At 46.6% G+C, this 25,607-nt stretch overlaps 1 protein-coding gene across 1 annotated transcript; it reads right to left on the bottom strand.

The window, feature by feature from the left end:
• Positions 1–99: 99 nt before the first annotated feature.
• On the bottom strand, positions 100–8,354 carry LOC126082522 (anomalous homeobox protein-like). The gene is made up of 9 exons (XM_049895021.1): positions 8,106–8,354; positions 5,826–5,953; positions 4,624–4,747; positions 4,006–4,222; positions 3,327–3,444; positions 1,865–2,121; positions 1,341–1,461; positions 608–757; positions 100–184 (listed from the first exon to the last, which is right to left on the bottom strand). Exons 1-9 carry the CDS (start codon positions 8,352–8,354, stop codon positions 100–102), a joined length of 1,449 nt encoding a protein of 482 aa, XP_049750978.1.
• Positions 8,355–25,607: the final 17,253 nt, after the last annotated feature.

Raw genomic sequence — 25,607 nt, 5'->3', positions numbered from 1 at the left:
GTTGGCTGTGCCTCAAAAGCTAAACACAGAACTACCATACAACCCAGAAACTCCACTCTTGGATATATTCCTACCCCTTGCAGCTCGGTTAATTTCCTTCTATTTCCAACAGTCTTCAGCATTCACCACATCAATAGCAACTCCTCTCCCAGGCTGTTCCAGGCCCTTCCACACCCCTTTAAAACTACAATATGGAATACAGAAGCAGGATCTTGTGGCCACTCAGAAACTCCCACAGTCCCTTGTCTGGGGAAAAGAAAACACTAGGAAAAGGCTTCTGGGGCCTAGGGTCACCCTGGCGAAGAGGTGAGCCCTGAGTTTAGCACAGTCAAGGAGCCTCACAGACACAGGCTGGAGGACAGTGTCTAGGTCCACTCTGATGTTTCTGGGTGTTCTTCTGCTTGAGGGAAAACTACCCTTTTTTGGAGGAAGCAGCCTGGGAGGACTGCTCTCATTTTTACATATCCCTAAGGAAAGGTCTAATCTGCACAGTCTCAGGTGGGTGAGTCTACAAGTCAGGCACAACTCTGTCAGACAGGGCCCGCATTCTCCTTCTTTGTGGCCCACAGAAAGCGTCGTCCAAGCCTTGGGGCTCTGCAGGGACTACCTTTGGGGAAAGATGGATTCCGGCGGCAGCAGCAGGGGCTGTAGCTCCATGTGTCCACCACCAGTACCTGGACCTTCCTCCAGATACTTGCTCTGGGGGGTCCCGCTGGGCATGTCGGTGAATCCTGTAGGAAAGAAATTCCACAACTCACTTCAAGGAGGAAGGAGCAGGACCCGTGTCAGATAGGAGGCAACGTGTGGTGCCCAGGCTCTCCATCTGCTTGGGCCTCAGTGCCCCTCTCTGAGAAAGACAAGCTCCATGAGAATGAAAGGGACACAACCAATGATCTCAATGGCCTTCCCCAGCTCTCTCATTCTTGGCTTCAGCAGACCAAAACAAGGTTGAATTTTGCAGACTTCATATTCTGCTTTGTCACAGGTGTGACCTCATTCCAGACCCCAGTCCCAGTGACCACACATGGGACTCTGCCACAAACTCCTTCCCGCTAACCTGTGAGAGATGTGCAATCCACACAATCATTGTTTTCTTTCCTAGTTGGTGCCTGAAATGGCTGAGGCCCAGCCCTTTTCCCTTTTCACTGAACTTTTACCTTGGCTTTCCCTAAGATTTCACTTACATTAAGCTGTCACCAGCTTACCTTGCCCATTTGACTTTTTCTCTACTTAAAACGTTACAGAGGATATCTAGAAATATCTTTCACTACTAAAGACAAGCTACCATGGATTTGACCAGAGCTAGGGTTTTTTAGGAGAGAAGTAAGGTGAGAATCTACGTCCGTTTCTTCCCTGAGTCTACTAGGTTGAAGGTGCTCCTGATCTCAGACACAGAACAACAGGTCAGCTCAACTCTGTCCACGTTCACCACCATGGTGACCTCCTGAACCCGGGGGCCCCCTGTCCAGGATCTTCTTGGACTGAAGGGATCTTTACAACTATTTGGTATATGAGGTTACTTTTGCCTTCCCATTATTTTCTTATTCCTGGAGAACCCTGAAGATGTTCTCAGGTAGAGGAAGTAAGGTTTAAGTGCTAATTTAACCATCCCAAAGCAAAGCCAAACCCATGGCCGTCAAGTTGATTCTGATTCATAGCGACTCCATAAGACAGAGAATAACTGCCTCACAGGGATTCCAAGGAGTGACTGGTGGACTCAAACTGCTGACATTTTGGTTAGCAGCCGAATGCTTAACCAGTATGCCACCAGGGCTCCCTTGCCACACTGCTGCCCCTCAAACAAGATCAAGTCAGTGCCAGTGTCAGGTTCAGGAAACAATGGCTCTGTCCTGTGCAGACCCACCTGTCATGACAGCATCTGGACAGGGCATCCTGAAGCCCAGACCCTGGCTGTGGATGGGTTTCCCAGGCTGGATAGAGGCTTCGCTGGAGGACATCAGTGCAAGTGACATCAGCCACGACCCTGGGGCAGCTGGGGATGGGTCCACCACACTGCTGCCAGCAGCCAGAGGGGAGATGCCAGGGCCAGGGCAGACTGGGGTGAAGGTAGCAGGATCTTGGCCAGGACCTTCCTGGTGCATCTCACCACCCTGTAGGGACCTGTAGACACAGCAAACACTGTCCCTCAGTGGGCAGAGGCTCCCCTGGCCAGCGTTGGGAAAGAGACTCCAGCAAGTCTGGGAATCTGGGTCACAACTCAGCCTGGGCACTGATGGCCACGGGGCCCCACACATCACAAATCACACCGTGGCCCTATTCTCCTCGTGCCACATGGTGGATGCAAGGACCAGTGGTTAGGCTCTGACAGGTCAGCCCAAGGAGACAGTTAATAAATGTTTTTTCTGGAAATCTTAAATATAGTAGCAGTTTTATTTACCACAACCTGCAATGAAGCACTGTTCCACAATACTGAAAACGCAATGTGATCAGCCAGTGCCTATAGCCCAGTGAATAAAAGATGGCTGATCTTAAGGGAATACCATGCAGTCATGAATAATAATAACTTAAAGGATGCATGTTCCTTGAATGTTCCCGGAGTCTGAGACAGAAGACAGAGCCTTTTGCTAAACCCAGATATTCTTTGCAACAACACCACACAGCAGGTCTTGTCATTATTCCCCATTGAACAGGTGAGAAAACTCAGCACTGAAAGGCCGTGAGAACCTGCCCGAGGTCAGACACCTGGATGGTGCTGGCCCGGATGCCAGCCAGGCAGCAGGTATCAAAATGTTAACTGGTAAAGGAGGAACAGAGAGGTGACACGTGGTGTCATGGTTAGGTGGGGACTCAGGCCTGGCCCAGCCCTGCGGTGTGCAGCCCTGAGAGTGCAGCACCTTCTCATACAAGTGCTGCCTCAACACAGGACAATCTTGGGGCTCAAGGAACCTGCTTAGAACAGCACGTAGCACATAGCAGGACACCACAAAATGTTGGTAATGACGTTTTTTTTCTCAATGACATTTAAAAAAAAACACAAAACACCATAACAGACTATAGTGACCACGGGATTGTATTTCAGAGGCAGGCTAGCAAGGTTTTTCCTTCTCTCTGAGTCTGTTTCCCTTACTCTCTAGGCTACAGAGGAAGTCAGGCTCTAGGGAGCAAGCTCAGGGTGAGGGGGTGCTGCTGCCTCAACTGTCCCTGATGTGATCCCTTGCTTGTGCCTCCCCTTGACCCCTAGGACCATGGCTATCTCTCTTCTCATCACCCTGGGCCCCAGTGTCAGGGGGCCATGTCTCCTATCCCTGGGGAAGAGGAGGAGGCCAGACAGGTGAGCTGGTCATGCAGCTGTGGGGTCTCAGTACCTGGGAGCCAGTGGCTTTGAGAACCTCTTGTCTCCAGGAAGGCCCAGGGCAGGAACCAGCGGTGCCCACAATCCTTTAGTGGTCTCTGGGGACCATGGAGGCCCCATTTCCTCACGTCCTGATTATAGCAGAGCACAGTCAGTTGGGGGAGGCTTGGTGGTGCCCTGAGTCCATGGCCTCCTTCCCTCAGCCTTTAGCTGTGCTTCCCAGAAAGTAAGAGTTAACCCCAATGTTCTTTGTGTCTTTGTCCTTCTTTAGTCTGAACCAGCATTCCATAGAACACAGGACAGTCCAAACCCTGGTGCTTAGTTGGCCCCTAGATTTATTTGCCAATCCCTTCCCTCCAGCCACATGATGCTGTCACCAGTCAATTCCTTCCCTGGCCACACCGTAAGATCTCAGTGCACAATGGAGGCTATAAACCTATGGCTAGGCTCAGCGCCACAGACAAACCCCTGAGCCTATCCCGTGCCCAGCATCAGCCTCAGCAACCTCACTCCCTGATGAAAAATGTCCCACCTATAGCCTGACTGTTAGCTTTCACCACTGGGTGAGCCCCATCCCTGCTGAGGGGCCGCCTGCCTGACCAGAGCAACCCTGGACATAGTGGGAAGTGGGGGGAAATTGGGGGTCCAATATTGCCCTAAACCACAGGAGGCTGGGCCCTTGGGCCACTCACCTGAACTCTGAGACCTGTCCCTACACCAAGGGTCTGCATGGGGGTCCCCTGAGGGACAAGGGGGATCCAGACCCCTCCCCCAGGCATCAGGGCCTTGTGCTGCCTTCCCCTCAGCCAGTTCTACGTGCTGGAGAAGGGCTCTTCGTTTCCGGCGATAATTGGCAAACCAGTTGTAGACCTGCTCCTCCGATAGGCTTGTCTCTGACGACAAGGTCTCCTGTGGAGACAACAGAGCCCTGTGCCTGCTTCCACACCAAGAGGCACAGAGGGCTTCCCAACCATCATTCCCACTGAGAAGGGCCCCGAGTCTGCCCTGATCCCTCAAAGACCTGGTCCTGTATCTTGGCTAGAGGAGTATCTGCTGAGCACTTGCTCTGGGCAGCCCCGGGGGATGAACCCCTGAGGGAGAATGGACTGTGCCCTCCCACCATGGCCACATGACTGTTGAGGGTGGGTTCCCATTGAGAAGCAAGCCCCACAGTGCAGGGACTGCCTTGTGGGCCCACAAGGCCCTCCGTCCCCAGTGAACTTGAGGGGAGCCCAGTCCACCCTCACCGTGGCAGATGGGGGACACTCAGGATGTCTGAGGTGCTACACGAGGGGCTGGCTTCTTCTTACCCGCTGCGCCTTGTTGGGGTTGGTGCTCACGCCTGAGGCAAAGTCTTGCAGCTTCTGTCGAACCTCCCTGGGGAAGTTCCGACTCCTCAGGCCCTCGGGACAGAGGGAGGGCGGTGGTGGGTTCCTGGATGAGGACAGAAGGAGGAGGTCTCAGAACAAAACCCCCGAATTCGCCTTTACCCAGTCCCTGTCCTCCAAGGAAGTGATGCCCCAGGTCTTCTCCTGGTGGAGCCTCTCTGTCTTTGGTTTTGGGAAGATGAGAAACTCTTCTCTCCCCACAGAAATGAGGACACACAGAAGGAGCTCCGGACTGCAGGGACCCCAGGGGTTCCCCAGCCCCACGTGCAGACGCAGAACAAGAGCGTGCTGAGGTTATATGACTGTCCCTCTCCCACAGCATGGCCCCCTGGACAGCACCCATGCTTGAGGTGTGTCTCCAGGCTGGTGGTGTGTGCCAGCATTTCTGCCCCATGTTCTGGCCATCCCTTGCCACAGTGTGACCCAGGAGCCCTCAACACTACCCACACTTGCGGTGAGTCCCTGAGCTCCTCCAACACAGCCACCTGGCCCCTCCAGGATTCCATGGCCTGTCACCAAAGACTCTCACTGAGACCCTGACATGCAGGGCACTCAGTCTAGGCTCCGCCTGGAATGCTGGTTCCCAGCCAGGCCTGACTGGAGGTTGATCTCCTGCCTTTATTCCCTCTTTCACCATGAAAATTTCTTCTACTGAAGCATCCCCATTAGCAGATGAATGCTCTGTGCATCTCCCTCCCTCTTCCTGGCCCCCTGCTGAGGCCTCCCTCCAGGGCCCACAGCCTGTGCTGACCCTCTGTCCTAGAGCAGCCCTCCCACGGAGCCCTCATCTGGCAAGGCCTGGGGAGTGTCAGCGGAGGAGAGCAAGGTCAGGACACTCAGCCCGCCTCCCTGCAGCCAGCCTCCCTGTGGTCCTGGAGACTGCTCCCTCCTCCCCTGCTGACACAGGGATGATGTCCCCAGCCTGGCCAGCCCTGGTCACCACTCAGGGTAAGCCTGACCACTCTCAGCCTATACCAGAGGTTCGTAAAGAGGTCGCTCACACCAGCCCTCTGTTACCATTGCGCTCCATCTGACCGGTGCCACCCTATTTTCCTTCTTCTGCGCTGCCTGGACCCCACCTTGATCCCTGGAGTGCCCCACAGGGTCTGCGTGAGTAAACATACCTCTTCCTGCAGCGGAACTTCTGCACGGGGCTCAGCATGACCACACCCAGCTTCCTCATGGCCAGACGGTAGTGTATGTCATTCCAGAGCTGCACCAGCTCCAAGCTTCCTCCAGGCACCCGACAGTCCTGCTGAGGAGAGCCTGGCTGAGCCACGGCTGCCTGGGCTGGGGGCACCTGGGGCCTACCCTCCTGGACCAGCCCGACCCCTGCACAGGCCGAGGCATCTATAGAAGAATAGGGCCCTGGTTCCAATCCCGCTCTCACTGTTCACCAGTGGACCCTGGAGTTAGATGGCCACGGTGGAAATCCCTGCCAGCCCTGTGGTGTGACCCTGGGTAGCCAGTCACTCAGGGTGCCAGCCCTCATGCCCCTAAGACCCTGCAGCCCTCCCAGGATGCACAGGAGGTCAGCACACAAACGTTTCAGGAGGGCCAGTTGTCAGGTGCCTGGTGACTCCTGCACTGGGTGGGACAGGGGTTCCCCTCTGGGTCAGAAGAACCTGCTGCACAGAACTGGACCTTCAGAATCAGGGCTCCCGTCACTGGCCTCTCCTGTGAGGCTGTTGCCATTCACGTAACTTGAATCATCTGGACGAGGCCACCCTTTGACTCAATGATTTTGAGTAATGTTCTCAGGGTCTCGATGTAAACAATGTTCATCTTTCTCCACATCAGGAAAGTCCTGGAATCCTGCCTGGCCTTGTGCTGAAGGCCCCACCCAGAGTTGTCTGCTGCACGTGTGTCTGTGGGCCAGTCTGCCGTTCGTCTCCACCAGGATGCAGTCACTGGGCTCGTATTGGAGCACAGCTCAGACACTTCTCAGGGCCTAGCTTGCACCTCTGCTTCCAGAGGTCTTGGACCCTGACTGGGTATTCGAGCCCTCTCTTGGAACTCTCTATCGTCACCCCACTGACTGCCTTCACAGCAGCACTCACAGCTCTAAGGATGTGTTCCCATGTTTCTCACGTCATTCAGTCGTACTGACAGATTTGAAAAGCTCAAGCCCTGCCAAACCCAGGTGCTATCCTGTGTGCCAGTGGTCCCTAGGGTGGGGAGGACTGAACGGCCCCTCCCTCATGGGGCTTACAGTGTGGTGAGGGAAAAGGTGATACGCAGATACACAAATTCATAGGGAAAAGCTGCAGGAGGTGGTGTCACTTGGCAGAACCCTGAAGGGTCAGAGGGAACCATGCACAAAAAGGGCCCAGCAGAAGGAAGGGTACATGCAAAGGTCATGAGATGGCAAATATCTAGATCTAGGACAGAAAGGAACCCAGCACAGCCACTGCAGAGGAAACCAGGGAAGACGGGACTGAACGGCAGGCAGGGTGGCCACAGGGACCAGAGCCATGCGGCGGGTGTGTGCCAGGGTCCCATCTGTATATATAAAAACCCCTCTGGCTGTTGCGTGAAGAATAGACTGGAGGGGTCAGGAGAGAGTATAAGAGAGCAGCCAGGAGGACATAGCACAGAAAGAACAGGATGGAACTGAGGTGTTTCTGAAGGCAGACTCAACATAAGTTATTCATGGATTGTATTACGAGGTGAAAAATGAACCCAAGCAAACCTGCCCCCATCGCGTCGATTCTGACTGATGGCAACCCTGTGGGGCTCAGTAGAACTGCCCCAATTAGGTTTCCAAGGAGTGGCTGTTGGATTCGACTGCCAACCTTTTGGTTAGCAGCTGTAGCTCTTAACCAATGTGAGGGAGCGAGGGAGGAAGAAGCCCACAATCCATTATTCAAAACTCTTTGGGCCAGATGGATTTTGGAATTCAAGATTTTTTAGATTTGGGGAAGTGACAGGAGATACATTTCTTGTGCTGCCACAGCATGATCTAGGGCCACATCCTATAATCAGACATACTCTTCTTTATGAAGCAAAACAGACACAGTTCGTGGAAAAGAAAGACCATAAATAGCTTCTCACCAACACAGGGCAGGGTTTGCTGCCAAATAAGTTCAGGCTCAATGTTGCACCAGATGAGTTTCAAAGATACTCTTAGTTTTCAGAGTTTTGGATAAAGGACTAAAGTCCTGAACTGATTCCCCGTCTGTCCCACTGACGAGAGTGTTGACTCTCTTTTCATTAACTGAGTGCCTGGCACAGGGCTGCCTATATGATAAATGAATGTTTTTACATCAGATCACCAGGCTAACCAGAGCTGAGTGAATGGAGGTGGGGAAGAGAAGGTTTTCCCTTCGGGCTTCGGACTCTGGCTGACTTTTGGGCTCCCCTGTTCTGGGCACCCCCCTCCCCCACCCGCAAGCTGACCCTACCTCCAGGACCCTGCAGGCTGCCTGGTGCTGCTCCTTCCGGGCCAGGACAAGCACACACACCAGGACCACATCCTCTCTGTCCAGTAGGTACAGGCGGAGTGGGCTCCCCAGCACGGCCTCAACCAAGGGCTCCACCTGGGCAAGGTCATCCCGGAGGTCCCGGCACAGCTTTCCCGCAAGGTCCACCAGGTCCGCCGGGGGTGGGCAGGTGCCCCTGCTCTCCTTCAGCAGCTTCAGGAAGCTCTGCATCTTGCCCTGGCCCACGCTGTAACACAGGGGACAGTGGGAACAGGGACCACGTGCTCTCAGAACAGTCCTCAAACCAGCCAGGTGGCCCCTCTGTCACCTTGTGCCCAGACACTTGGAGGAACATGAGAACCCACCTTAGAGAGACAGGTGTGTCAGAAGCCACTAAATTTCCTTTCAATTCCTGAAAAGCCTTCACGAGCTCCGTGTGCACCAGGCACTGTGCTCCTAGCTGTCCCCGCCACAGTGTCCCTCACTTCTCAGATACCAGTCATTCCCTGGGGACATGTCCTCTGGAGCCCAGACCACAAGGCCCATTGTTCACCCCTCACCTGGCTCCTCACTACCTCCTCACTCCTACTATGGTTTCTGCTGATGGCCACGTCCGACTCAACTCAGGCTCCTCAGCCTTTGTCAGATGACACCAGGGCCTCCTGCACCCCTTTGGCACCAGGCTGACCCAGGGAAGCTGCCTGGGTCCTGGACAACTCTTATGTATGCTTTCTGCATGCTCCCAAATCACATCTGATTCTGTAATGTTCTTAAAACACATATGTGTAAGTCACTACCATGAATGCTGTTACATTATATGTAGAATGTCATTTATGATATGTTAGAGAATTCCTGAACTTAGAAATAAAAACATATATTTCTATGTTCCTTAACCATTAATTGTAAGTCATTAAAAGGTTGCTCTAACATTGAAAATACAGTAGAAATATGTGAAAACCCAGCGCTGTCGAGTCGATTCCGACTCATAGCAACCCTACAGGACTGAGTAGAACTGCCCATAGAGTTTCCGAGGAGTGCCTGGCAGATTCGAACTGCCGACCCTTTAGTTAGCAGCCATACCATTTAACCACTATGCCACCTGGGTTTCCAGAAATATGTGAAGTAGGTTGTAAATAACTTCCCTAAATTGGGCTTTGTGTCTACACTCTGTGATAATGGAACATGACATTAATAAAATCTCTATAAATTAAGAAAACATAAATATGTCACCAAACAATTACCATAATTTTTAAGTAATCATCTTAGCCTTGAAACTTTGTGTTATAAAGAATACAAATATGTCATCCCTTAACTGGCAATAATTCAAATATCTATAAATTAGCAAAATATTCCCATGTCATTCTATACTGCCCTTAACTGACAATAAAATATACTAATTATAATTGACCACCACAGTATGCAGAGTCTATAAGCCCATAGATTTCTGCTCATATTCAGTGAAGACAGAAGCAAAAAGTCTCTCTGACTCACTGTCTGAAGACTGAGACACCACTCACCACAACTGACCTCAGATCCTAGCTACCAGGGACCTCCTCTGAGTTGGAGGGCTGGTCAGGTCTCCTCCAGAGACCACTTTAACATTTAAACTAACATTGTGAGCTGTCAATTCTGGCTCTCCAATGCCAAATGAATGTCTTGAGGTCTTACTTGCATGCCTTGCCCTGACTACCTTGCAATAAATTATATGAGTGTATGCATGACAAACTGAGCATTTCTTATGTATTCTTAAGATAAAATCCTCCAGGACACCAACTAAAGCAGCAGGACTAGCCCCCTCTGGTATTAACTGCTTCTTTTTGAAAACAATTCTTATTTGAAAAGTGAAAAACACAAAGAAGTAAATATTGCCCTAACCCAGCAACTTCACAAGAAATGAAATCTGTCCTCCACAGCGACCAATGCAGAGATGCCCTGTCAGGTCGGCACCCTTGGGTTCACTAAGAGCCGCCCTCCCTCTTTACAGGGCTTACTTCCAAGATTCCCTGGGAGATGACCCCAACAGGCTGGCCCCAGAGCCCAAGCACTGACCCCTTAAAAAAAAAAAAACCCAAAATCCCACTCTGTTACCCGGGGGCCACCAGGGCTCGCCATCACTGACACACTGCTCTCCCCACACGCTCCAAATTCCGGCCAGTAGGGCTCACAGAATTTTTGAATTCTTGAAGTGTATGCAAATGTAAATATATGCACACACACCCATTTTTAAAACAAATAAGAGACTCACTTCTTAGACTGATGCTTCTTCACCTGACTAACATCACAGACTTTTCCTGGCTTGTAGCTGCCCTGCCCAGCTTCGTCGACGCCAGGACCATAGTGTCCGCCAGGGACGTCCAGGCCGCCATCTTCGTCTGCTTTTCCGCATACAAGTCCTCTTATTTCCATAAAACACACTCTTTAAGTGAGGTTCGCAGGTAGCGGGACCCCGACACCCACATGTTTACAGATACTGAGAAGCTGCTTTCCACAAAGAGTGGGATCCCAGCACGGCTCAGCAGGCCCAGGGTCCTCGAGGAGAGGGGACCCACTCAGGCACCGGTGCAGCCCCAACATGACGACCAGAGGTGATGGAGACCCCTTCCCGGCTGGGTGGAAGCTGCAGGCCAGGTTCAAGCCGTGCTTGTGCCCTGGATCTGGAATACTTTGGGTTCACCTGGCTTTGAGTTGGTCTGCGTCTTCCAGGTCTGTATTATTTGGGGGCAGATATAACAATAGAGGAACCCTGGTGACATAGTGGTAAAGAGCTTGGCTGCTAACCAAAAGGTTGGCAGTTGGAATCCACCAGGCGCTCTTTGGAAACCCTATGGGGCAGTTCTACTCTGTCCTATAGGGTCGCTATGAGTCAGAATCTACTAGACAGCAGTGGGTTTGTTTGTTTGTTTTTAAATGGGCAAAGAGGAGGGGAAGGTGACGCTGAAAACAGGTTGCAAGTCCACGGGAGTTCCCCTGCCCGAGGTCCCGAGATCCCATACCTTTAGGAGAACATTGTCCAGGAAACCAAGTTGCCCCAAGCAGACACCTGGAGGATCTGAGCTCAGTCGTAGAGGTTGGCGAGGTGCAGTCCCCCACCTCACTCTGCCCCCACTCACGGCTGTGCATGTTCTCTGGCCCCACCCCAGGAGGAGTCGCTTTAGTGGCCCCAGGCCTAGGTCTTGCTACAAAGTGTCTGCAGCCATGGTCCGATCTAGACATGGGCAACGGGGGCGGTGGAGGGTGGCTCCTGCCCGGTAACCTAGCCTGTGGGTAGCACAGCACTTCAAAGCTTGCAGAACTCTCTGCCCAGGCTGAGTCCCCACCAGGTCCTGGCTCCCTAGTCCTCAAGGCCGTGGAAGAGGTATGGTGAAAATAACAGGACCAAACAAAGCCTGTCCAGGCATGGGGAGCCACAACCTCCCCTCAGAAGCGTGACCTCTGACTGACCCTGTCCTGCCTGCTGAGCTGAAACAGGGTCTGGCTGAATTGTAGCCCCGGGGGGCTCACACTTGGTGGTCTGGGATGTGATAGTCTGGTGCTGAGCCGGAGCCCTGGGAGGAACTATACCTAAGTGGGATCCTTTGGGTGACCCCGACCCCAGGTTGACCCTGCATCACCCTGAGAGTGGGCGTCCAGGGTCTCTCTGACTCAGCTTGAGTAAGTATGGGGAACTCCAGGAAATCTTCCCAGGACACATTCCCCTGAGCACCGGCCAGCCTCCCCCTTGTCTGGTTTACCTTATATGGCACAAATCAAATGCCAAGTTGTCAGATATGGTAAGCAAAAAGAAATTCCAGAATGAGAGCTGGAGAAGACTTTGATGTTGGTTTCTAAATGATCAACATGATCTGACTGGAAAGAGAAAAAATTCTATGACTTCAAAGCTCATGCATAAGCTTATGCAAAAGAATTAGGTAAAAAGAGAAATATTTCAGCTTTTTCTCAAATGAAAATCTGGAAACAATTGTAGCACCAGTAGGAATTTGCTAAATAAGCCACGGTTCTTACAGGGGATGGGCTACTGGGAGGTTATTAATAATTATACTGAGGACAATACTTGTTGACCTGGGGACCTATATCACAGCACATTCTACAACAAAAAATGTCATGTTACAAGACAGTTTGAAAGACCTGAGCCCACTTGGAGCATAGAGACAAAATTACAGACGCCACATTGTAAACCCTGGTTGTACCTAGGGTGATAATTAATTAATTTTATTATTTTTAAAGGGAATTTCATTTTCTTCTTTTTCCTTATCCTAGTTTCGAATTATTATAAAATGATGAATTTTTTTTTTAATCTATTTTTACAGAGTGGAAACAGAACATAAAGGATACGACAGAGTTGGGTGGTGTGATGGTTAAGATTGTGTGTCAGCTTGGCTGGGCCATAATGAAACAGGCAAGAAATCAGACTGGCTGAGGTGGATGAGTTCTGGCTCAATAGTCCTATATTCCTGGATTGAAGCCTATGCACAAGCTTCACCACCCCTCCGCTTCTATGGGTTGTTAGAATGTATTCCCTTCTGAGTAAATAACCTTTTCTTTATACATTTCGCTAACAGACATCCTTGACTAATCAAGTAGATAACTACTTCAAGGTTGTTTTCCAAGTCCCCACCAGGTGCAGAGTGTGTGCAGGAAAGATCAACGTGGCCTACGAAGGACCTTCCACATGAGACAAACATGAGCAGGGACCCCTTGCCGGCACTCGAAACGATGCCCAGAGGCATCACACATGCACAACATCGCAGAATAAGTCCTGTTTGAGATCCCAGGAGCCTTTGTGACAGACTCCATCTTAGTTCCAGCAACCCCTGCGAGGAAATCCATCTTGAATTCTCATTCCTCGTGCATTTGATTTTCATAATCCCTCCCCTTCCCCTGGAAATGTCCACCCATTTCATGAATAAAAATAATGCCTTTTTCCGACCTAAAAACCTTTATAAACCCTAGGAAATCCTTTGCTTGGAGACAGACCGGAGGCTAGCGTAGGCAGAAGCCCCTCTCCGTCTCTCCCTCAGGAGCCTTTACTCTCTTTCTGTCCCTAATAGACCTTTGTTCGTGTGGAACCTGTCAGCCTCTCGTGGTCATTCCTGGTCAGTAGAAGGCAAGAACCTAGGCAGGGCTTAGTCCTGAGCTGGGAAGCCTTGCCCTGTAACAATGATTCTCAGTGTTTTGGTGGTTGGATAATGTTGTGATCACTTCTCTGTTGAGATCTGATATTTGATCATCCCCATGTTGGGATCTGCTGTGAGTAGCCAATCAGTTGAACAGGAGTTTTCTTGGACATGTGGCCTGCATTGAGTGTGGGTGGATGTTCAGGCAGGGCTGGGGGGGATGTGGTTTGGGGGATGTGGAGTGTCAGGTGGGAGGGTGGGGAATGCGGTGTAGGGGTTCTTGCTCGTTCTGGATCCTGCTTTTGTTCTTTTGACCGCCAGTCTTTGGGACTTGAACTATAAGCTTACTTGTGGTTTTGCCAGCCAGTCTTGGGATTCCTTGGTCTTCAAAGCCTGTGAGCAACAGTCCTGCCCTCTGGACTGCCTATCTTGGGTTCACCAACCTCTGTAGCTACATGAATCAGTAAAAGCCTCTTTCTTGACCCGTGGACTTGGGACGTTCCAGCTGCTACAACCAAATGAGCCATTTTCTTGATATAAACCTCTTTGTGTGTGTCTTTATACATATGTATATGACCTTTACTGGTTTTGCTTCTTGAGAGAACCCAGGGTAAGACAGGTGGACACAATAGAGATCAAATACACTGATGCCAGAGCCACTAGACCAAGGAAGGAGAACACACGGGAATTTAGAGATTCTCAGTCTGCATATGAGCATCTCTTGCTGCAGCAGAATCTCACAGGAATTTCCACCTGCATCTAGAAGTGGAGAGCTTCAGTGGGACAAAGATCTGCAGTATATCACACCCCTGGGAGTCACGGTCCAGGCCTCCCCCAGGAAAGTGCCTCCTCTGCCACTCTGGGCTCCAGTCTCACCCCTCAGGTCAATGACCCAGCAAGTGGGGGACTCAGCACTCCCTGAACACTTTTTCTCCCAAACTAGTGTGAAGTTTGTGAAGCACCCAAAAACCCAGTAGTAAAGACAAATAAAGATGCCAGTGATCCCATGACAAAATTTTGTAAGCCAATGACCTATTCATTGGAAATACCTTTTTATAACAACATAAATGGCAGCTATACACTTGGACATCCTCAGTTGGAATACACAGGAATCAAGTCAACTACAGCTGAGGAAAAGAGGATGGAGAAGCTCCAGATTATCTGTCAGAACAAGGCCAGGGGCTGACTGTGGAACAGAGTGTCAATTGCTCATACACAAGTTCAAAATAAAGTAGAAAAAAACTAAAATAAGTCCACAAGAACTAAGGTATAACCCTGAGTATATCCCTCCTGAATTTAGAGAGCAACTCAAGAATAGATTTGAAACATGGAACACTAATGAGAAAGACCAAAGGGTTGTGGTCTGACATCAAGGACATCATGCATGAAGAAAGCAAGAGGTCATTAAAAAGACAGGAAAGAAAGAAAAGGCTTGCTCATGAACATCGAGTAGATAAAGCGAACCTAAGAAATGATCATGTAAAAGAGCTGAACGATTTCAAAGGGCAGCTCAAGAAGACAAAGTAAAGTATTATAAAGAAATGTGCAAAGACCTGGAATTAGAAAAGCAAAGACAAAGAACACACTTGGCATCAATCGAGCTGAAAGAACGGAAGAAAAAAATCAAGCCTCAAGTTGCAATGTTGAAGGATTCTATGTGCGAAATATCGAACGATGCAAAAAGCATCAAGAGAAGACGGAAGGAAGACAAGAATCATCGTACCAAAAAGAATTTGTCAATGTTCAACTGTTTCAGGAGGTAGAAGATAATCAAGAACCGATGGCAGTGAAGGAAGGAGTCCAAGCTGCACTGTATGCATTGGCAAAAAAACCAGGCTCCAAGGATTGGTGGAATACTAACTGTCTAGTCATCTAGTGCCGCTATAACAGAAATACCACAAGTGGATGTCTTCAACAAAGAGAAGTTTATTTTCTCATAGTAAAGTAGGCTAAAAATCCAAATTTAGGGTGTCAGCTCCAGGGGAAGGCTTTCTCTCTCAGCCTTCTCATCAGTCTTCTTCTAGACTTTGAGCTTCTCAGCGCCGGGACCCCAGGTCTAAAGGACATGCTCTGCTCCCAGCACTACTTTCTTGGCGGTATGAAGTCCCCAAATTCTGCTTGCTTCTCTTTCGTAAGAGAAGAAGAGATAAAAGGTGGTGCAGGCCACACCCCAGGGAAACTCCCTTTACATTGGATCAGGGAGGTGGCTTGAGTAAGGACGATGTTACAACCCCACCCTAATCCTCTTAACATAAAATTACACTCACGAAGTGGAGGACAACCACACAGTACTGGGAATCATGGCCTAACCAAGTTGATACGCACATTTTTGGTGGGACATAACTCCATCCATGACACCAGCTGAGATGTTTCCACAAACAGATGCAACACTGGAAGTGGTCACTTGTCTATGCCAAGAAATTTGGAAGACAGATAACTGGCCAACTGAGTGGAAGAGATCCAGATTTGTACTATCCCAAAGAAAGGTGATCCAACACAATATGGAAATTATCAAACAATATCATTAATGTCACATAGAAGTAAAATTCTGCTGAAGATAATTTGAAAAATGTTGCCGAAGAACATCGACAAGGAACTACCAGAAATTCAAGATGGATTCAGAAGAGTACATGAAGAGAGAGATACCATTGCTGATAAGAAATGGATCTTGGCTGAGAGCAGAAAATACCAGAAAGATGTTTACTCGTGCTTTATTGACTATGCAAAGGGATTTGACTGTGTGGATCAGAACAAATGATGGATAATATTGGGAAGAATGGCAATTCCAGAACACTCAATTGTGCTCATATGAATCCTGTACACAGACCAATAGGCACTCATTCAAACAGAACAAGGGGGTAGCATGTGGTTTAAAATCAGGAAAGGTGCTCATCAAGGTTGAATCCTTTCACCAAATTTATTTAAAATCTCTATGCTGAGCAAACAATCCAGGACACTGGGCTGTATGAAATGAACATGGCATCAAGATTAGAGGAAGACTCATTAACATCCTGCAATATGCAGACGACATAAACTTGCTTGCTGGAAGTGAGAAGGACTTGAAACGCTTACTGATGAAGTTGCAGTTTTCAGTAGGATTACACTTCAACATAAAAAAAAAATGAAAATCCTTACAGCTGGACGAATGAGCAACATCATGATAAATGCAGAAAATGTTGAAGTTATGAAGCACTTCATTTTGCTTGGACCTGCAATCAACATCCAAGGAACAAGCAGTTAATAAATCCAACAATGAATTACAGTGCATTGGGCAAAGCTGCTGCAAAGGACGTCTTTAAAGTGGTAAAAAGCAAAGGTGTCACTTTGAGGACTAAGGTGTGCCCGGCCCAAGCCGTGATGTTTTCAATCGTCTCATATGCATGCATGAGCTGGGCATTGAGTAAGAAAGACTGAACAAAAATTGATGCATTTGAATTATAGTGTTGTCAAAGAACATTGAATATACCATGGACTGCCAGAAGAATGAGCAAATCTGTCTTGGAAGAAGTACAGGGAGAATGCTCCTTAGAAGCGAGGATGACAAGACATGTTATCTGGAAGGACCAGTTCCTGAAGAGGGACATCATGCTTGGTAAAATAGAGGGGCATCAAACATAAGGAAGTCCCTCAAGGAGGTGGACTGACAACAGCGACTTCAACAATGGACTCAAACGTAGCAAGACTGTGAGGATGGTGCAGGACTGGGCAGTATTTCATTCTGTTATCCATCATGTTGCTATAAGTGGAAACCAAGTCAATGGAACGTAACAACAAAAAAAGACAAATAATAATTTAATGCAATATTTTTAGAAATCAAAATTAAAGGCTAAAAATCTGATGAACAAAATGTCAACATTTTGATTACAGGTAGGATCAGTATCACTGATTTTATTCTTTTGTCTCTGGCTGCGAGGTGGCTGGGCAGTGGCCCTGCACCCAGAAATGCCCCCTTTCAGCAACTGCAGTTCCTCTTTCCTGTTGTCCTAAGTCAGGAGTGGGGTGGAGGATAGGAGCCCAGCAACGGAATGCTATGTATTGAACCCGTGCCAGATACCACTCAGGTCACCTAACTGCGATTCTGCTACGTGGGTATTTGGCTAGTTTCAAATCACAAGAATGCCCGTCAGAGAAGTACAGTTAATGGTCTAGAGTCACTCTGCTGGTAGAGGGTGAAAGGCTCAAACAACTCCTAGATGACTCCAAAGTGTGTGCTTTGTTCAACATGACCCAGTCAGTGCCTCTGCAGTTCTGGCCTTCAGGGACAAGGTGTGCCTCCCAGAAGCAGAGGCCTTCTGTGTCTGCCGTGTTTTCATGTTACCCAGCAGCACAGAGGTGGAGGAGTCTCACCTTAACCTACATTCTATCACCACTCAGCAGGACCTTCTCAATGCCCCTTATGCTCCAGGCCCATGCTGGGCCCTGACCTTCGAGATGATTGTGCATAGTCTCTGGCTTTGGGGAATTCATCCCCTCAGAGCGCATTCGATAGCTCCAATAAAATACTTCAATGTTCATTTTAATACCTAATTTTGGACTTTGTGTTATTATAAGCCACTCAGTTACTTGGAAGTAATTTTTAGATTATGAAATAAATGCTGTGTGACTCAGAAATGCCTCAACTGCAAGCAATAGCTGCTAGTTTTAACCTAATATTAGTCAACTATTTCCATGTGATGAAAAGATCAATTATCTTAGGAATGTGTGCAAGGTCACATCATTAGAGGTACATAGCATGAAATTTTGTATTCTCCCCCAATTCACCTTTTTCTTTATATTTAAAGTGTTTCTTTTCAGTGTATGAAAACTTTTCCTACCCTGAAGTCCCAATGATATCCTCTTGTATTATCTTCAGTGCTCCCTTTCTTTACCTTTATATTTAGGTTACAATTCACATAGATGTGGGTTCTTTTGAATAATATTGGGCAGGTTCCAGCATCATTTTTTTCCATGTGGTTACCCAGCATCCACTGCCCAGGCACATGTGGATCTGTTTTTGAATTCTATTCTGCTCTAGTTGTCTACATATGTTTGCATAAATTCTCTCTTTATTTCTACAGATTTATCGTTACGTGTTACTGTTATTCAGGATCATCTTGCCTGATTTTGACCCCTTTGATTTCTGCAAATTTTACAATTAGCTTCTCAGGTTGCATAATAAAATTTATTTTTGATTTCCATTGTATTACAATGAATCTATAGACCCACTTTGGAAGATATTCACAATACATGGATTGTTTAATTTATGAATATGGCAATTTTCTCCATTTATTTCATCTTTTGTACCTCACGGTATAATTTTATGAACTCTTGTCAAAGTTTGTGAAGATATTTCAGAAGACTTATTTTCAGGTATCTGGTAATTTTTGAGACTTTATATGTGGTATATTTTTAATAATTCATTGTTAGAGCCTAGAAATGAAACAGAATTTTGAATATTTTTCTATATGCAGCAAGATTGTATTATATTATGCAATACATTATTTCTACAATATTGTGAATGATTTGGCTTTCATACGTATACATATGCCAAACACAAATGCTGACGATTATTGAACTTTTAATGTGGTCCTCTTCATTTTCCTCCCTTACAGCACAGGCTAGGCCATCCAATACAGTGATGAAAATAAGATGTGTTAGCAGTCATGCTTGTCTTCTTCACAGTGTCAAAGGGAAGTGTTCAGAGTTTCACCATTCAACATGATATTGGTTGTAAGTTTTTTATACTTACTCTTAATGAAGCTCTTTTCTATTTCTCATTTTCAAAGTATTCCTTATGAATAAAGGTTTAATATTGCCACATCTTTCTTTTTGTATTTATTAAGATAATCTCTTGCTTTTTTTCCCTCTTCAACCTGTTACCGTGGATAATATATCCAGGACATAGCCTTCAATCATTGTGATTTTTAAATAATAAAATACACTAAGAGGCAAGGGATGCAATTTATCCCTTACTCTGGAAGAACCAATCTAAAATGCCTCAAAATCATCACCTTATCTGACATTTCTCTGAGATGTTAGCCCTCAACATTTTCATGTAATTTACTTCCCATCCATCATTACCCATGTTATACTTAAGAATCAGGATGCCTTTTCTACCATCTCATTTTGAGTAGTGCCACGTAGACAGATGAAGGACCCAACAGCTTGATTCCATCCAGGTCATCAAGGACGACTCTACTTTGAGGAGGCAGCTCTTACCTGGCATATTTTCAGTGCCTTCCAACCTGAGGGGCTTGTCTCCCAGCACTCTATCATACAATGTTTCGCTGTTATTCATAAAGTTTTCACTGGCCAATTTATTCAGAAATACACTGCCAGATCCTTCTTCCCAGTCTGTCTTAGTCTGGAAGCTCCACTGAAACCTGTCCACCAAGGGTGACCCTGCTGGTATTTGAAAAAATGATGGCAAAGCTTCCATCATCATAGCAACAGGCAAGCTACCATAGTCCGATAAACTGAGAGACATGGAATTATCCCTGTAGTTCTTAAAATATTATTTCTTTTTTTTATCCTGATTATTACATTTATTCACACACTTCAAAATATTCATATTTCATTATGAACATGTCTCACATATATTAGTAATTTTTTAATCTTTATTTTAAATTTTGGAACATCTAAGGCATATTTTCTTTGTAATATTTTTACAGAAAATTATTTTTCAATTTAATTAAAACAATAGGTTTTTTCAGAATGAATTTGATAATTGGTGAAGTGAGCCTTCTTGCTGAAGGTGTTACCTTATTTGATCCATTCATATATCATCATTCCTAGAGTATTATTAATAATTTTTTGGATAGATTTTTCCTAAGGTTAAATAAACTATGCACCTCAAGGTTGTCTTTCTGGATTCATTTGCTTCATTGAGTTTCCTCCTTGTGAATTTTACATTTAATCGTGACTTTCCAACAATCATTTTATTCACATGGTTATTTACCTGTATATATTGCTAGAGGGTCTGCCTTGCTAAAAACTTGCCCACACTCATGGAATTTCTACAGTTCCTATGTGAAATGTCTGATGTTAAATGAGCTATAAGCTAAAGGCTGAACCACATCCATGGTACTCACATTTTCCACCTTTTGTGTGTTTTTTATGTATAAAGAGTACTTTTTTCTGGTTGCCCCTTGGATATTCACTGCTTCATAAAGTCTCTATTCAGTACATGTTTTATGATATGTAATGAAATGAGTCCATTTATACAGTTTCCATTCTATATAAATTAGTATTTCCTGTAAATTGACTTTTGAGACAGTGTCTCACTTTTAATTCATTAGTACATTTCCTGTCTCTGTGAGTTCTCTGATGCATGAGCTCTGGCTCCCAACAAAAGGTTTTCCTACATTCAGTGCATTTACAGGGTTTCCCTCCTGTATGAGTTCTCTGATGAGCACTAAGAATTGATTTCTTAGAGATCTTTCCACATTCATTACATCCATAGGGTTTCTCTCCTGAGTGATTTTCCTGATGTACAATGAGTTGAGATTGTCACATTCAAGGCATCCACAGTTTTCTGTTTGGTGTGCTTACTCTGATGTACAAGCTGTAATTTCCCACTGAAAGATTTCTTACATTGACTGTATTTATGCAGGGTCATAGATTGAACTGTGTCCCTCTAAACCTTGGCTAGGTCATGATTCTCAGTATTGTATGATTGTCCATCATTTTGTCATCTGATGAGATTTTCCTGTGTTTAAACCCTATCAGTACGATTTTAATGAGATGGATTAACAGGAGTTATATTGATTAAAGAGTGTCTTAAGCCAATCTCTTTTGAGATATAAAAGACAGAAACTAGCAGAGAGACTTGAGGACGTCTTACCACCAAGAAAGCATCACTGGGAGAACCGTGGCTCCTTTGGACCCAGGGTCTCTGTGCCTGAGAATTTCCTAGTACAGGGGAAGATTGATGACAAGGACCTTCCAACAGAATCGATAGAGAGGGAAAGCTTTCCCTTGGAGGTGATACCCTGAATTTAGACTCTCAGCCTAAAAGACTGTGAGAAAATAAACTTCTGTTTGTTAAAGCCATTCACTTGTCATATTTCTGTCACGGCAGCACTAGATGATTAAGATGGAATAATGCACCAAGAGTGGAGTGCAGCTCTAACAGATACCTAAAACGTGGATCGGTTTTGAAGCTGTCAATGGATAGAAGACTCAGAAGGAATTGAGCAGATAGTGAGAAGCAGCAGTGGCAGAGAACATGCAGCAGCGAAGAGCAGCAGCAGAAAACTGGAAGCAGTAGAAAGAGGAGAACAGTGCGAGACGACGTGAGCCAACTCACAGAGCCAGAGAGCTGAGTGCCTTCTGGGCGAAGTTTACTGGTGGGGTGGGATGCCTTATCAGTGGAGCTACAGAGCTTTGGATCTTCTGTTTCTTAAAGCCATTTGCTTCTGGTATTTCTGTTATAGCAGCACTAGATGACTAAGACATGGGGTTTCCCCTGCATGAGTTCATTCATGTACAATGCATAGTGACTTCCAAATCAAGAGTTTTCCACATTCACTACATCCATACGGTTTATCCCCAGAATGGGTTCTCATGTGCATAATTATATATGACTTGCTGCTAAGGGGTTTCCACAGTCATTGCATTCATAAGTTTTCTCCCCAGCATGAGTTCTCTGATAGGAATAGTTTTTTTTCCCCCTCATATTTGCTGCATTCATGAGGATTTTCTCCTGTGTAAATTCTCTGATGCATGCTCATTTGTGAATTGAAACTGAAGGATTTCCTGCATTCGTTGCATTCATGTGGCTTCTCTCCTGTGTGAGTCTTCATACGTGTATGAGGTATGACTGATTCTGAAGGCACTTCCATATTCACTGCATCCATAAGATTTCACTCCTGTGTGACTTATATACCATCAGCTGTGACTTCAAACTGAAGGCCTGCCCACACTGAATGCAGGCATAGTATTTCACTCCAGTGTGAACTCCCTGATGTATGATCAACTGTGACTTCAATGTAAAGGCTTTTCCGCATTCATTACAACCATACAGTTTCTCCCCTAAATGAGGTCTCTGATGTGAAATGACTTCGTCTTTCCTCCTGAAGACTTTCCCACATTCACTGGAATTCTCACCTCTGTGAATTTTCTGATGATAACAAGTTGTGAATTGAAACTGAAAGTTTTCCCACATTAACCGCATTCATGAAGTTTCTCTTCTGCATGAGTTCACTGATGTACAATGTGTTGTGACTTGTTGTTGAACTCATTCCCACATTGATTACATTTGTAGAATTTCTTGTCTGCATGAGTTAGCTGATATGCTACAAGATATGACTAGATGCTGAAGGCTTTCCCAAAGTAACTACATTCAAAGGACTCCTCTCCCATACACATTTTCTGGCATATGAGTTGTGACTTCTTATTAATACCTTTTCCAGATTCATTACTCTCGCAGTATTTAAATTCAGTGAGAATAGCCTCATGTTTCATATAGAGAAATGGTTCCTTATGTACATGAAACCCATTAGGATTCTTCCCAGCATAATTACTAGTTAAATCAATATTATGTTTTAGACTCTTTCCATGTGTGTAACATTTATGATTTTCTTGAAGAATCATGATTTGTGCTAAGAAGACAGTTTTCCAAATGCCATATATTCTTAACATTTTGCCACACTCTCCAGGTTGCTGTGATTTTCCTGTTGCCAGTCTACGTGATCAATTTCCCAGATGTTTTCTAGAAGTAAAAACAATCATGTTTGAATAATAACACAATACTAGCATAATATTGGAAACCCTGGTGGCGTAGTGGTTAAGTGCTACGGCTGCGAACCAAAAGTGCAGCAGTTCGAATCTGCCAGGCACTCCTTGGAAACTCTATGGGGCAAGTTTCCTCTGTTCTATAGGGTTGCTATGAGTCGGAATCGACTCGACGGCAGTGTGTGGGTTGGAATCAACTCGACGGCAGTGTGTGGGTTTATCGACTCGACTGCAGTGGGTGGGTTGGAGCATAGTATAAAGTTATCTTTAAAATGCCATGTCATGAAGTTGTTCATTAAATTTAGGAGATAGTATATGAATTTAAATAATCTCTCGATTACATGTACTCACATTTCCAGCACTGGGGAAAACAAAGTGAATCAAAAACAACTGTATTTAAGCACAGAAAACTGACAATGATTAAAAGTGATTTTGTTTTTTGATAACTTGCATAATTGAGAAAAGGTAAAATACAAAGAACAGACAATAAGCATAACATAAACAGGTTGGAAGGGAACTCCGAGCATTATATTCATAGGGTAAATATTTATTCAACATCTATTACATGCCTCCACATCTCTTCTGTCATTTTGTTGTACTATGATGGCTTGGGTGTTACTATGATATTGGAAGCTATGATACTGAAGTTTCAAACACCAAGAAGCAACCACGAAACAAATGACCTTAGAGGAGTGGAAGCCTGAATTCAAGAACAGGGTAATAGAGTCTACTGTGCCCTCCAATGCAGTGGTCATTCACAAGCCAAAGCCCAGGAATGGAGTGGCAAAGGATCACCAGGAACAAGAAGGCCACCACCTGAAGGATCCAGCCAGGGATATCCCCCCTCAGTGGGCCATCAATTTTGGCAATGACCTTTGCCAGCACAAGGATGTCAGAGGTAGCAAGAAGAAGAAGAAAAGCAAGAGTACCCAGCCACTCAATGGATTCCAGTAGTTTGGATAGGCTTATGAAACAAAAAAATAACACACCTGAGGAAGGTCCTTCTTAGTTCAATCGAGCATAAAAGACCAAATGGACAGTGCCCTTCTGAAGGCAAGATGAGAAAGCAGGATGGGGCAGGAACTGGGTGAATGGACACAGGAAACATCGGGTGGAAAGGGAGAGCGGGGTGTCATATTGTGAAGATTGCAACCTGTGTTACAAAACAATATGTGTGTAAATTTTCAGAAGAGAAACTAATTTGAGCTGTAAACTTTCACCTATAGCACAATACAAAAAAAAAAAGAAGTAAAAATATTACCATGCCCTGTAGGACCCAACTCATTACCACTGTCTTGGGTTTATGCCAGACAAGCAGGTGTAGACCTGCTTTGGGTGTTTTGGGATAGAAAATGGTTGATGGAGATGTGTTTATTGGAGTCAGCTGTGAGTGGGGGTGGCCAGACTCTCAGCCCAGAGGTCCAGCTAAAGGCCAGGGATGGATTGTTGAATCCAGTAGCCAATGGGAAAGTGGAGGGAAGGAGGAGGTAGGGGGAATGGTCTGGCCGGAGCAAGGTGTGTGACGGAGCAGGTCAGGCCTTGGGGGAAGTAAGGGCTCAGCAGCAGTGGAGGTAGTGGTACGGGCAGGGCTGGCCCCGAAGAGGGCTGATGGGATTGCAGTGGCAGCCCAAGCCAACCATCTGGAGACTTGCCTCTGAAACGGGAGTGTTGTTCTTCTCTGCACGTTGATGTCGAGGCAGGGGAAGCCTCGCTGTGATGGTTAAGCTCCTGCATCAGCTTGGCTGGGCCATGATTATCAGTGGTTTGGCAGTTATGGTATAGTTTGGGAGTCTCATGATGATGTGATCACTTCCATGATGAAATTTGACAGAATGGATCACCTCCATGATGGGATCTGCTGCGGGTAGCCTGTCAGTTGAAAGGGAGTTTCCCTGGGAGTGTGGCCTGCATTAAGTCTAAGTGGACTCTCTGGCAAGGCTAGCAGGCTTTTGCTGGCTCTGGATCCTGCAGCTGGCTGCTGTTGGTCTGACCTCTCGTTCTTGGGACTTGAGGTAGCAGCTCTCTGTGGTCTCGCCTGCCCATCCTGGGATTCTGCAGCCTGTGAGGGAGAGCCCTACTCTTTGACCTGCCAGCTCAGAGCGTGAACCAAGCTTTGGAACAGCTGGTCATGGCTGAAGAGCTGGATGATGGAAATTCATATCATTGTAGGATTTGTCAGAGGAAGATGCTCACTTCCAAGATGCTGACTTTGCACACTTGCCCCGAGGCCCTCGTCCTTGTACTGAAATGCTTCTCAGACTTGACCAGTGAAAAAATGCTAAGCAGGTGCGCTACCCTGAGAGTCTGGACATGAGCAGATGCCTGTCTTGACAGGATGGAGGACCAGCTGTTTATGGACTCTACGTAGTACTGGCCCACGTTGGGTGGACTTGCCACATGGGCCATTACCTCTCTTATGTGAAGACTGCAAACAGCAAGTGGTATCAAATAGACAATGCCAAGGTTTCGGCATGCAATGTGTCCTGTGTACCGAGACAACAAGCCTACATCCTGTTTTACATCCACCAGAGCAAGTTAGTCAGAGAGAGAGGGAGTGTGGCACGGGGTAGTGGAGCAAGAAGCCACGGGATGGAGGACAAGGACAGAGAGCAGACCCAGGAGCACCCAAAGGAGATGCCACCATCAATGCCACCAT

The sequence above is a fragment of the Elephas maximus genome, chromosome 9 (assembly GCF_024166365.1).
Source record: "Elephas maximus indicus isolate mEleMax1 chromosome 9, mEleMax1 primary haplotype, whole genome shotgun sequence".
Taxonomy (NCBI): Eukaryota; Metazoa; Chordata; class Mammalia; order Proboscidea; family Elephantidae; genus Elephas; species Elephas maximus.
The sequence above is the reverse complement of the archived record's forward strand: the minus strand, read 5'-3'. Positions and strand labels throughout refer to the sequence as shown.